The sequence below is a fragment of the Archocentrus centrarchus genome, chromosome 5, assembly GCF_007364275.1.
Source record: "Archocentrus centrarchus isolate MPI-CPG fArcCen1 chromosome 5, fArcCen1, whole genome shotgun sequence".
Taxonomy (NCBI): domain Eukaryota; kingdom Metazoa; phylum Chordata; class Actinopteri; order Cichliformes; family Cichlidae; genus Archocentrus; species Archocentrus centrarchus.
Window position 1 is genome coordinate 16,928,453 of NC_044350.1, and position 12,857 is coordinate 16,941,309.

The window sequence follows — 12,857 nt, forward strand, 5'->3', positions numbered from 1 at the left end:
TTCTGTAGCATCAGTTCCCCTTTGTTGAAGAAGAGCATCTGATTTCTCAGCCACTGCCTGACTGATCTTTTTTTTTTTCACCCCACTCAGTTAAAGGGACAGAAAATCAAGCGCAATATAATAACTGTGAATGAATGAATGGACGGACAGCTAAATAAAAAGATAAACAATAAATAAACAAACAAACAAGACTTTCATGTAGCACCTCTTTACAGAAGCGCCGTACTTACTATGTATTCCTTAAGGCAGGGGTTTCAAATATAAGGACCGGGGGCCAGAGTCAGTCCAACAAACACCATCCGGCCCACTGGACATTTTTGCAAAATGTGAAGGAAGGCTTAAATATTGGAGTTTTAACTGTTTTAACTTTTCTTTCTGAAAAAGACCTTCCCCATGGCCATTCAAATGACACCAAAGTAAACAATTAAATGACAGCAAAGTTCCTGTTTTTGACAATCTACTGTAGAAATTAATGTTTTTTGTTTGTTTTTTTGCAGTGGGTCCACAGTTAAAAAAAAAAAAAAAAAATAGGGTATTTTCTCTGAATTATCAAAAACCAGAACTTCTCCTGTAATTCTTAGACATTTATTTATTACAGTTTAGGCCCAAAGAGTCACGCTAACAGATTTCTTTCATTTACTACAGAAGAATTTCTTTATCATTTTGTAAACGGAATCACTCTCCTGTCAGAAAGAAATCCTCGGGGCTGTGTTACATTATCACAACAGACCAGTGATAATAAATTGATTATCAATACATGTGGCAAACTGAGGTAACAGACAGTTTACATAAAGATGAATTACATAATTCATCAACAATCCAAGAAAAATTTCCATCACATTTAACAGCAGTTTGTGGCTAAGTTGTGTGCATGTTATAGTTTCTTGAAAATTTTAGTCATCCATTTGTTTTCAGTAATCCAAATAATTTATATAATCTTCATGCAAAAATGTTGCATTGTGCTGTGAACACCTTTAACAGAAAGAAAATATGAATTGGTATAAGTAGTCTTTGTATCCAGAGACAATAATCATCGTACAGTATACTGCCAAAAGTATTTGCTTGTCTGCCTTCACACACATATGAACTTGATGACAAGTTAATGACATCCCATTCTTACTCCATAGGGGGTAATACGATATTGGCCCACCCTTTGCAGCTATAACAGCTTCAACTGTTCTGGGAAGGCTTTCCACAAGGTTTAGGAATGTGTTTATGGGAATTTTTGACCAGGTCAGACATTGATGTTGGATGAGAAGGCCTGGCTCTCAGTCTCTGCTCTAATTCATCCCAAAGGTGTTCTATAAGGTTGAGGTCTGTGCAGGCCAGTCAAGTTCTTCCACATGTCTTTATGGACCTTGCTTTGTACACTGGAGCACATGTTGGAACAGGAAGGGGCCATCCTCAAACTGTTTCCACAAAGTTGGGAGCATGAAATTGTCTTGGTATGTTGAAGCATTAAGAATTTCTTTCACTGGAACTAAGGGGCTGAGTCCAACTCCTGACAAACAACTGCACACCATAATCCCCCTCCATCAAACCCAGACTCATCCATCGGATGACCAGAGGGAGAAGCAGGATTTGTCACTCCAGAGAACATGTCTCCACTGCGCTAGAGTCCAGTGGCGGCATGCTTTACACCACTGCATCCGATGCTTTGCATTGTGCTTGGTGATGTAAGGCTTCAATGCAATTGCTCAGCAAAAAAAATCAATTCCATGAAGCTCTCTATGCACTGTTCTTGAGCTAATCTGAAGGCCACATGAAGTTTGGAGGTCTGTAGCAATTAATTCTGCAGAAAGTTGATGAGCTCTTCGTACTATGCAACTCAGCATCTTCTGACCCTGCTTTTATGGGGCCTACCACTTTGTGGCTGAGTTGCTGTCACTCACAGTTGCTTCCACGTTGTTATAGTAACTTTGAATACTTAGAGGCATATACACTATACACTTCAAAGCAAATGTTTCTATCATACAAACCATCAAGATTTAAAGGAAAAATGTAAAGGGAAGCTGTAGCTCTATTTTAAAATAAGCGCATAATTAAAATTGTTTTCTGAAACCACTTAAATAAAAACAGATGATTTGTGTGCAACCTAAATCTAAAGAATACTTTCCTCAGATCTTGTAAAAACTACTTGTTTTACAAGCATGCAGTTTTACTAGCTCTTTTTTTATCTAGTGATTTGGCTGTAAACAACACTGCAGAGAAGGGTGATGGTGAAGACATGCCGCATGATCTGTCATTATGAGTCATAGTACAGTACATACTGTATCTACATAATTAGGTTGATACACAAAACTTCTCTCATTTATGCAGTTCAGAATGATCATTTGTCACATTACTGTTACGCAACAAATGCTTTACTTTGTTCCCCATCTGTGCAGGGAAGTATTGCATAAGTGTTACTAAGTGCTGAAAAACCATCTCAGCCATTTCCTGAAAACCAAATATCTTTGCACATAACAGAAGTTTTGTGTAACGCTGTGTCAGGCACAGTGGGACTTAAATTTATTTCATTTACAGTTACATCAGTATTGTGTGAACCTGTCCTACAAATGCTTTACATCGACTTTTGATTAAAAAAAGTGCATCTGCTACATTACATTGCCATTTTTTATTGTACATCACAGTGTAATGCACTGGATTATTGACATTTCAGATTCTCTTGATAAATGCAATGTCATAATCAATACCAGTCTTATGCTTTGTGTAGCACCATCAGCAAGGGGTCTGATTGGTCACAAATTCATTCAACAGTATCACAATGACCCCAACACACAACTTGTCTTAAAAAGCTGTCTTCGTGAAAGAAGTCTGACCTCCACCTGATCCCGGCATCATGGACTTAGTCTGGGATCACATGAAGAGACAGCAGCAATGGAGGTCCATAAATTTATTGGGCTTGTTCATCCAAACTTGTTTATCAACTTCAGCTTGTCCAGAAATCTGCACACCCAAAGTCAGCTGAACATGTCACAGGTCTGCTGATTCCACCACATTGGCTCCCTGTACATATCTCACTGATCTCCTCCAGATTTCTAAATCATCATGGTGTCTTCACCAGCAGGTCTGTTGATTAATCTCAGAACTATGGGTTATTCTTAGTTTGTTTTTTACTCTTCAGTCTATACTGTATTTCACTGTTATGCAACTGATTTGTTTTTATGTTATAATTTGCAAAGCCAGCATAAGCTTAAATAGTAAGAATAGGACATCTACTTAATCTTGATTCCCAATCTTACAGAGCAGCTGAGGTGACAATTTAACTCAATTAAAAAAGGTTTGTTATTTCAGTTAAGATTACGCCTCTGTAGTTCAGATCCCTGAATGCATTTATGTTTAATCAGATCCCCACAAACTAAGTGATGCACAGCAAACCACTTTAAAGCCAGGAGCTGGGGCACTAGTGGGTTTTGTGGCATCTGGGAAATGTTTAGAAATTCCCATGCGTTACAACACACTGTGGTGGGGTGTGTGAGAAACTGGGCAGCTGATAGGCCTGCATGACACTAGTGATAACATGAAAAGTACTGACAAAGCCTCCTTTCCATTAATTTACCCAGTGAGCCAACAGAAACCACACCAAGACCCTGGAACTGCTAAATCTGAGCTGATTTTAACTGCTGTTAGTGTCAGTGCAGTTTTCCTGCTGTGACATGGCAGAAGTTTTGTACCTAATAAAGACCCTGACTCTTGCACTTTCTTGCATGTGGAGCAGCCAGGTGATCTGGCCCTGGTTGCTTTTTTGTGGTGTGCAATGTAGGGCCAGTGTTTGAGTTTGTGTGTCTCAATCAAGTTTCAGGTTTTGTTACATAACTTATAAAGATTTTAAAGATTTAATATATTGTTTACAGATTTAAAGGCCTGGCATACCTGTACAGGTGTTTGGCTAAAATGTGGCCTCTGTTCAGGTTGTGGGTAGAAAGCTGTAAATGAAGTAAATGGTAATGGTCTCATCTAACCAACTCAGCAAAGTATGAGTTAAATTTTGTGGAAAATCTAATCTAAATCAAATTAAAATAAGTTCAATCATCTGAGCAAGAAGACCATGTGTAGGGAAGATTCCTGTTTTATTTACACTCCTCACTTCCTTTCATCTTTCCTTGTTGCTTTTAGCTCAGTTTTTATTAGTTTTAGTGTTATTTTCAGTCTTTTTAATTATTAGGCAGTGTGTCAGGGGCAAGATTTCAGTAGTTTAGGATAGATAAGTTTGGGCAAGATAAACCATTACAGCACTTCTTAAATTTAAAAAAGCCTCAGCAGGAAGGTTTTGATAACATTTTTGCCAAAATTAAAAAAAACTCAAATCAAGGACCGCTTCCCTATAAATATTTTTTTTTTAATTTTTTGTTAGTGTTAAGGAGCCTACTCAGCATCGTTTCAGTTAGTTTCCGTTTTTTGTGTTTCAAAGGTCTAGTTTCTATTTTTATTTCAGTTAACGAAATTGCTCACTGAAATTTTCACAGCTTTTTTCCTTCTGTATTTTTGCTTTGTTTTGTTTTTGTTTCATTTTAATTAAGTGTAATAATCTTGCACACAACCTAGTTTTCTTTCTTTTCAGTTTTTTCTTTTAATAAAATTTTGGTTTGGGTTTGACACCTGCTCTCGCGAGATCTCGCCTACTACTGAGTTGTGTCTCCCGGAAAATATCGTGAGACGTTGATAGTAGAGGACTGCTCAGCTAAGGTAAGTGAGGGTACTGGTTCCACCATCAACGCGGCAGAATTCACGTAGGTCCCGGCAGGTGATGAAACGATTGTGGGGACAGATGTCTGTCCGGTGGTGGCTGCGTTAGGCTCGATGTTAGACGGACTGAGTGTCCGGCGGGCGGCTCGCTAGCGGCAGGATACCCGCTGAGGTGATGAGCGGACGGTTGGATGAATGGGGCGGATCGGGACGCTAGCTACCGTCACGTCTAATCGATTCTGCGATTGAAGCAAACTACAGTGATAAATGAAGTTTTATAGATCCGATAAGAGGGAAATGGGCGCTGAAATTTAGCTTGGAAAGGCGAGAGATTTTATGTGAGGCTGGAGTAAACGTTACCTAACGTAGCATCCCGGGCTAACCTGAGTCACTGGCAGCTGAATGAATGCTATCAGACCGGCACATCGCGGCCCTGCGCCCACCTAAGATCACCATTTAACTAAATAGGCCGTGTTTGAACCTGCGGTAGCTGGATGAGGTGAGGAGCTGGGGTCAGAAACAGCGGTAGTGCGTTGATCCTCTTCAGCACCATGGACAGGGCTGCAGAAAGTCCTTATTTATTTATATTTTTTAGTCCTATATTTCACCTTACTGAGCTTCTTTGCTCTCTTTACTCAATAACTGCCATCACAGGACAATTTAATCAATGCATTTACATCATATATTAAAAGCTAGGCATTGGCCAGCTCTTTTCCACATTAAAGATAACACATACTTAATGTTTCAGTGTACAGGATAGTTCATTGCTTGTCTTTGGGTTGTGTGACAAAAGCATCTCACTTGAAAACATGGGTGAAGTGTGCAGAGTATATTTTGGACCCTTAGAGAAAAAAATTAGTGTTGAATTCTTAAAAGATATTTTTGCCCCCTGAGTGGTCATACACAGCACTTATAATGTGGTGATATAATTTTGTTACTTCTATTTCTACCTGCTCTGTCTTCCCTGAAAGAAGTGTCCCTCCTCTTGTTGCTTTCCCTGAGGTTATCTCTTCTTTCTCCTCCATGCTGTGCAGATTTTAAAGCTGCCTAAGGCATGTTTTTATTTGTGCTTGATATGACTCGATGTAAAAGTAATCTAGAGAGGAAAAATTCATCTTTTGTCTCTGTTTAAGACCAGGTGGCTTTGTTATAGATGTGTTTGAGCCAGGCTCTGTTATATAGGACATTTTTCATGTGCTTTAAGGGCTTGGCGTTGTTACAGGCTAACATTTGAAAGAGGGAAAAAGAGAAAAAAAAAATCATCAGTAAGGGTCTGAACAGATTGCGCTGAAGCCTGGAGTCATGGCATCTCCATCACCCGCTCTGTGATAATGACTGTGGGCGAGTAACACAGCTCTGCACCTGTCTTGCTGTGTGCTTGTAGAAGTGAGATTTCTTTGGCTTGATTTTGTAATTTTAGTGCTTGAGAGATGAGAGGAGGAGATGGAGCATTTTCATTGTAATTTTACAGACTCGACAGTCTGGCTTATTAATTATTCTGTCTTATTCCAGCATGTTAATAATTAAGATCAACATGATTGCTTCTCAATGTCTGTTTCTTTTCAGCCCTCCTAAATAATCAATCCCTGCTGGACGACTCACACTTCACAGACAGGCCTCCAGCACTTAAATTGACATTTAAGAACCTCGTCTGAATCATGGGGAACATTTTTGGGAATTTGCTGAAGAGCCTCATAGGGAAGAAAGAGATGAGGATCTTGATGGTGGGGCTTGATGCTGCTGGAAAAACAACAATCCTCTATAAGCTCAAACTGGGGGAAATAGTCACCACAATCCCAACAATCGGTATGTGGAAGCAGCTTTCTATTCACGCGAGTCAGCTATGGATATGTTTTGCTTCGCGCTGTGTGACCTCTTCCCTTATTTCAGGGTTCAACGTGGAGACGGTGGAGTACAAGAACATCAGCTTCACTGTGTGGGACGTGGGTGGGCAGGACAAGATCCGTCCCCTCTGGAGACACTACTTTCAAAACACACAGGGTGAGCAGAGCTAATCAGAGGGTAACAGTGACGTAAGTGCTCACATTTCTCTTCTTCTCTTGCAAACAGTTTATTTGGCTTCTTATTCTTGCTGTTGCAGGTTTAATCTTTGTGGTGGACAGTAATGACAGAGAGCGTGTGAACGAAGCACGAGAGGAGCTGATGAGAATGCTGGCTGAGGACGAGCTGAGAGATGCGGTGCTCCTCGTGTTTGCTAATAAACAGGCAAGAGACCTTTTAATATTCTGTATATTTATACGCACAGTGCCCATGAATCAGCTCATCCTTTGCTACAGGCTTGTAGCAGAGGATGAACCCCAAAATACCAGCTTCCTTATCTGTGTCATTTTAAATCCGTTGTGTAAATTCAATAGCATTAATTTATAGTGTCAGTTGTAATGATTACCCAGGTAATAAAAGGCAATAGACCAGCCATTGTGACATGAAATAATGGGTAAACAGAGCTGTTACTAGTCACATTAGTGAGGTCAGTGCAGTAGACTTTAATTAATGTAATGTGTCATATCACAATGGGTGCTATAAAACTTTTTTCTAACTTGCTATGTTAAATAACTTGTTGAAATGCTTTTTTTTTTTGCTTCCTTATCAAAAAATCTTATTTCCTCATAAATTTACCTGCCCCTGTAAAGAATAAGAAGGTTCCAAAGCATAAATAAGAATAAGAAAACTACTCCCTAATACCCCTGTGAAAACATCCCACCAGTAAATTCATTCACACAAAGATGCTGACCTCTTGGCTCTTTGACAGGATTTACCAAATGCCATGAATGCTGCTGAGATCACAGACAAGCTGGGCTTGCACTCTCTGCGTCATCGCAACTGGTACATCCAGGCCACCTGCGCCACCAGCGGCGACGGCCTCTACGAGGGCCTCGATTGGCTGGCCAATCAACTCAAGAACAAGAAGTAAGAAGAAAACTGAAAGAAAGCAGCCAGCGACCGCACCCATACCTACTTTTTAATTTCTTTTTAGGGATGAGGGTCCGGGTTGGATACAGAGAGTTTTGATTGATAAAAGATTCTGGGTCTTGGGGGCAGGGAGGAGATTTACATTTTTGGTCTGGTCCTTCTAGTTTTTTGCGGTTATTATAAACACATTCTCATGTTCGTATCTAACCACTCACTCACAAGCACACACACGCATATGCACACTAACAATAAGCAATCACAGCAGGCACTTGCTTTTCCTCCGTCCACCTCTTGTCCACCTCTCGTTTTTAGGTATATAATGTACTGTATGTTAGTCTCTAGGTGCTGTGCTGAGTCACGTGGGACTGCAGCAGTCAGTCAGATATGACTTTGTTGATGTATGTTTTCCCATTGTTGGTTGTCCATGAAAATAACTGTTTCATGTCCTGTTTTTTTTCTTGTTTTTTCCTGCGGGGTTGCAGAGCCGTGTTTGAGAATGCTCACAGCTGGCAGATTCATGTCACAATAATTCATTTGAATGCTTTGCTCTCCCTTTTAACTTGCGAGCAATGCCGGGGCCCTTTGATACTCCACTTTAGCGTCTGCTTTGTGTGTGGGCGCACACGTAACTCTGTGGATTTGTGCAAGCGGCCTAGACAGTATTATCCTGAGAAGCTCTCTGACGTCTTTTGATATCTGTGCTGTGTTTCTACTCCCTGTGTGGCAACCCGAAGCGTCGAAGATGCCCTTTTTAAATATTTTAAAACGCACAACATTTTCTTAGTTGCCTGACCTGCATGCCTCCTGCTGACACTGTTGCATACTTCTCCATCCTGAGAACTGCTTAGCTGTTGTTTGTAGATTTTCTGCCCTCATCGTGTTCTCGTGCTATTTACAGTAAGATGCAGAAACTAACTGAAACCACCACTTTCATACATTTCGTGGCAACATTTGCTAAAGAAAAAGCAACTAGTCAGCTTTATGGTCTTTTAAGATGTGATAACAGCATATAGCACATAAACCCGTCACAGATGGCCTGTACAGCTGCTGCTTGTCCATACGAGTACTCAAACAGCATCAGGTTGCTCTCGCTTGTGTGGTTTTATTTTTTTGTTTGTTTGTCTCAAACTTGCATACTGGGGAGATGATGCTGTAACTGATAACTCTGTAGTACTGAATGTGAATATTGTTAATGAATCTATAAATGGCTGTAATGATGTTTATCCGACATGCTGTCATTTCAGTGATGTATCTGCATAATTCATGCAAAACAAAGCAGGGTAACCAGATCAATATGTCGATGTTGTAGTTTGCAGAAATTCATCCATGACCTATTTTCTGAACAGCAGACGGATTGCGGCGTTGCCGCTGATACCAGCAGAATCCACAGACTTCTGTCAATAAAATATTTCTTTGTGCCATACATGGGTACTGCTACCACTCATACACCAGTAACAGTGCAACACACTGTGCATCCACTCTACTAACTTATCAGCGCATCTCTCATATTCAGCACCTGTTGTAACCATGAGTTCGATCGTTTGGTTTTTTTGTGGCCTTATATTCCAGATTGATTTCCTCTCACTGAGTTTGGTTTCATATTTATCAGTAAAGAATGATTTATTCCTTTATGCCCTCTAATGGCAGGTTTCGCACCACAGCTCACTACAATAAGGCAAAGGTTTCGTCGTAAAACGTCTTCTTTGGTTTTGCCAGTATACTTGATTCATATTTGGTGGTAGACTTCTTTGGTTCTCTTGGGGTTTAAAGAAACTTTGATGTAGACTGTGTCTGTGAAACAATCAGTGCGGAGAAAAAAAAAAGAAAAATACTTCTGATGATTCATTCTGTACCGTTATAGTTACACAAGTAGATTTTAAAAAATGTTGAAGACCATGTTTCAATGCTGAATGCATGGAGACATCTGTATGTGATGTAAGAAACCAAAATCCTGCTGTATTACGAATAAACCCATTTTCTGAATGACCTGTCTCATCAGCTGGATGTGAGTCTTACTGATCGGTTCATATATTTACATTTTCTTCTTCTTTTGGCTGCTTCTATTGTGGATCATCTGCCTCCATTTCGCTCCATCCCTAGAATCTTCTTCTGTCACTCTGACCTTCTGCATGTTCTCCTTCACTACCGCCATGAATTTGCTTTCTGGTCTAACTCTTTTCTTCCTGCCTGGTAGCTCCTCACTATCATCTTGTGAACCTTCCCTTTCTCTCTTGCTGCTACTCTTCTGTGCCAAATCAGCCCTGACTCTTGTCTCCACCCGGTACAACTTGCCTGCGTTGTCTTCTTCACCTCTCTTGTGCACTGTCCATTGCTTTGGAGTTTTGACCCGTTATTTAATCTTTTCCACCTTTACTACCTCTTCTCCTTCTGTTACACCTGCCTCTGCATTCACGTGACAAATGTCTTGCTGTGACAAGCTCCAACCAGGAGAGGACACTGTTCCTCAATATCTATTCAGTCAACGAGGTTCAAAAGCATGAAGCATCTTCATTAGAAAATGTATAGTTTACTGTCCTCTGAGGGACCCTTGCTATACAACATACAGCAGCTGATTGGATTAGTGCAGCTGTGGTAACTCAGCAAGGTCAGTTCAATTTTATCCAAAAGAAATCTAGAGATGGTTATACATGTTTTTATTTCCTCTCAGTCAGACTATTCCAACTCCATATACACATCTTTGAGCCATCACACACACACAAAAAAAACCCCGGCAAGATTGTATGTTGGCTTGTGTATGCTGTTTGTTTTTTGTATGTGTTTTTTTTTGCAGGTGCAGCAGTTGGTGACCCATTGTGTTTTTCTACTTGTGCTCTGTCCTTTTTTTCTTTGATCTTTTCTCCTCTTTTCTCTCTCTTTTTCCTTTGTTTTTTCTCTCTTTACCGCTTCTACCCCTCCCTGCCTGTCAACTTTAACATTGCTATATTACATGAATGAATAAATAAATGAAAGAAAAAAACACTAATAAGAGAAGCCTATAGAGAACTTATGGAGCTCGTCTTGGAAAAGCAAATATGTTTGTCACAACAGTGAATTCAGCAAAAGATATTTTTATAAGCGGGCTTTCTCAATATTTCCAGTTTGAGCTACTTTTGTGTTGTCTCCTATTTTGTTTCCTCATCTCAGTGATTATTTTAAGCTACTTTGCTTTTAATTTATTTGTTTCAAAATTTTTAATCTATTTTTTAATCACCTTGTGATGCTAGTTTTCTCCTAACGCTGGGTAACTTTTCAATTTTTCTCAGTTGTTTTATTACTATCCTTTTCATCACTGTGGCTTGTCTTGTGAAGCACTTTGCAACTTCAGTTTGAAAGGTGCAACATGAGGCAATGTCTGTGTGTAGCTCATATATCATAAAAAAATGTGAAATAATTCCTAAATCAACAACAAAATGAAAAAAAATATAGTCATGTGAAAAACTACATTTCCACAGGACTGCATGCAGGCCTGTAAAAAGCTAAGTACACCCCATGATTCAGTTGCTTATAGAACCACTTTTAGCAGCATTAACTTGAAGTAATTGTTTTCTGTATGATTTTATCAGTCTGTCACAATATTGTGGAGGAATTTTGGACCACTCTTCTTTAAAATGTTGCTTCAGTTCATTGAAGTTTGCAGACATTTATTTATGCACAGTTGTTTTCTTTCCAGATGTTCTGTTGTAGATTTGCTGCTGTGCTTGGGATCATTGTCCTGCTGCATGATTGAGCTGTCGGACAGACGGCCTCACATTTGACTCTACAATACTTTGGTGCGCAGAGGAGTTCATGGTCAACACAGTGACTGCAAGGTGCCCAGGTCCTGTGGCTGTAAAACAATCCCAAATCATCACCTCTCTGCCACCGTGCTTTACAGTTGTTACGAGGTGTTTGTACTGATATGCCGTGTTTGATTTTCCCAAACATGGCCAAATATCTTCACTCCAAAGGTATTTGCTCCCGAAATCTTGTGGTTTGATCAGATGCAGCTTTGTAAACCTACACCATGCTGACATGTTCTTATTAGAGAGAAGAGGCTTTCTCCTGCCAACCCTTCCAAACAAGCCGTACCTGTTCAGTGTTTTTCTAATTGTACTGTCATGAACACTGTCATGACCTTGGGGTGAATTTGTTGGGACACTCCTGGGAAGATTGGCATCTGTCCTGGATTTTTTTCCACTTGTGAATAATCTTTCTCACTGCAGAATGACGGACTTTAAATTATCTGGAAATGCCTTATAATTCTTCCCAGTTTGATCAGCAGCAACAGTTGCTTCTTCAAGATCATTGCTGATGTCTTTACTCCTTGGCTTTGTATTAACAAAAGCTTGAATGTTCCAAACCAGCAAACTGCTAAAACATTTGCTGATCTTTCTTCAGTTAATCAAGTGTATTTGATTATCAGCACCTACCTGCTACTCTTAATTCCTAGCAGTGAGTTTGTACTAAATTTTTCACAGGAATGTTTCTGTATTTTGGCTTTTTGTTAAATTATGAGGCAGTGTAATATGTCATGTTTACTTGTTTATTTGAGATTGTATCTAAATAACTTTAGAACCTGGCATGGACCAGATTATTGTTTGTTTTGTTTTTATTATTATTTCCTGATTGTTCAAATGCAGCTTTCTAAACCTAAGCTGTGCTGCCATGTTCTTTTTAGACAGAAGAGGCTTTCTCCTGGAAATCCTTCCAAACAAATTATACTTGTTCAGTCTTTTTCCAACTGTGTTATCATGAACTTTAATATTTAACATGCTAATCGAGGCCTGTAGAGTCTGAAATTTAGCCCTTCAGTTATTTGTAGTTTCTCTGAGCACTGCACGGTCTGACCTTGGGGTGACTTTGCTGCCAAACCTCCTGTTTTTACAAAAGGTGGCCACACTTGCTAATGATCAGTTAATCAAGTGAATCTGATTGCTCTTAATTCCTATGGAAGCAGTAAGGCGTTAAATAGTTTTTCACAGGACAGCACAGAGTGCTGAGAAACCTTCTTTTTCACATGAATGCATGCAGCAGTGTGGTCTGCAGGGCTCCAAACAATGAGGAAATAAATGCAGTGGCATAGATGTTCGAGGAATAAACCATTTAATAGGCTGAGTTTCCTTGAATTTGGCAGCTTATTAAAAGGAAAAGAATGACGAAAATCAACACATGGAAAAATACATCTATTTAAGGGCTGAACTTATTAGTGCTGGAGTGGAGAACACTTTTAAAAACAGCTTTTAAACTCCCGTGTAGGG

The 12,857-nt window shown here is 39.7% G+C and overlaps 1 protein-coding gene across 2 annotated transcripts; it reads left to right on the forward strand.

The window, feature by feature from the left end:
* The first annotated feature begins 4,618 nt into the window (after positions 1–4,618).
* On the forward strand, positions 4,619–9,603 carry arf3b (ADP-ribosylation factor 3b). Of its 2 annotated transcripts, none has more exons than XM_030728808.1 (5): positions 4,619–4,689; positions 6,256–6,495; positions 6,580–6,690; positions 6,791–6,915; positions 7,460–9,603. In XM_030728808.1, exons 2-5 carry the CDS (start codon positions 6,348–6,350, stop codon positions 7,619–7,621), a joined length of 546 nt encoding a protein of 181 aa, XP_030584668.1. In that variant the 5' UTR covers positions 4,619–4,689; positions 6,256–6,347; the 3' UTR covers positions 7,622–9,603. The 2 variants fall into 2 exon arrangements, with proteins under 2 accessions (XP_030584668.1, XP_030584669.1); XM_030728809.1 differs by lacking the exon at positions 4,619–4,689 and adding an exon at positions 4,698–4,733.
* The last annotated feature ends 3,254 nt before the right edge of the window (positions 9,604–12,857 follow it).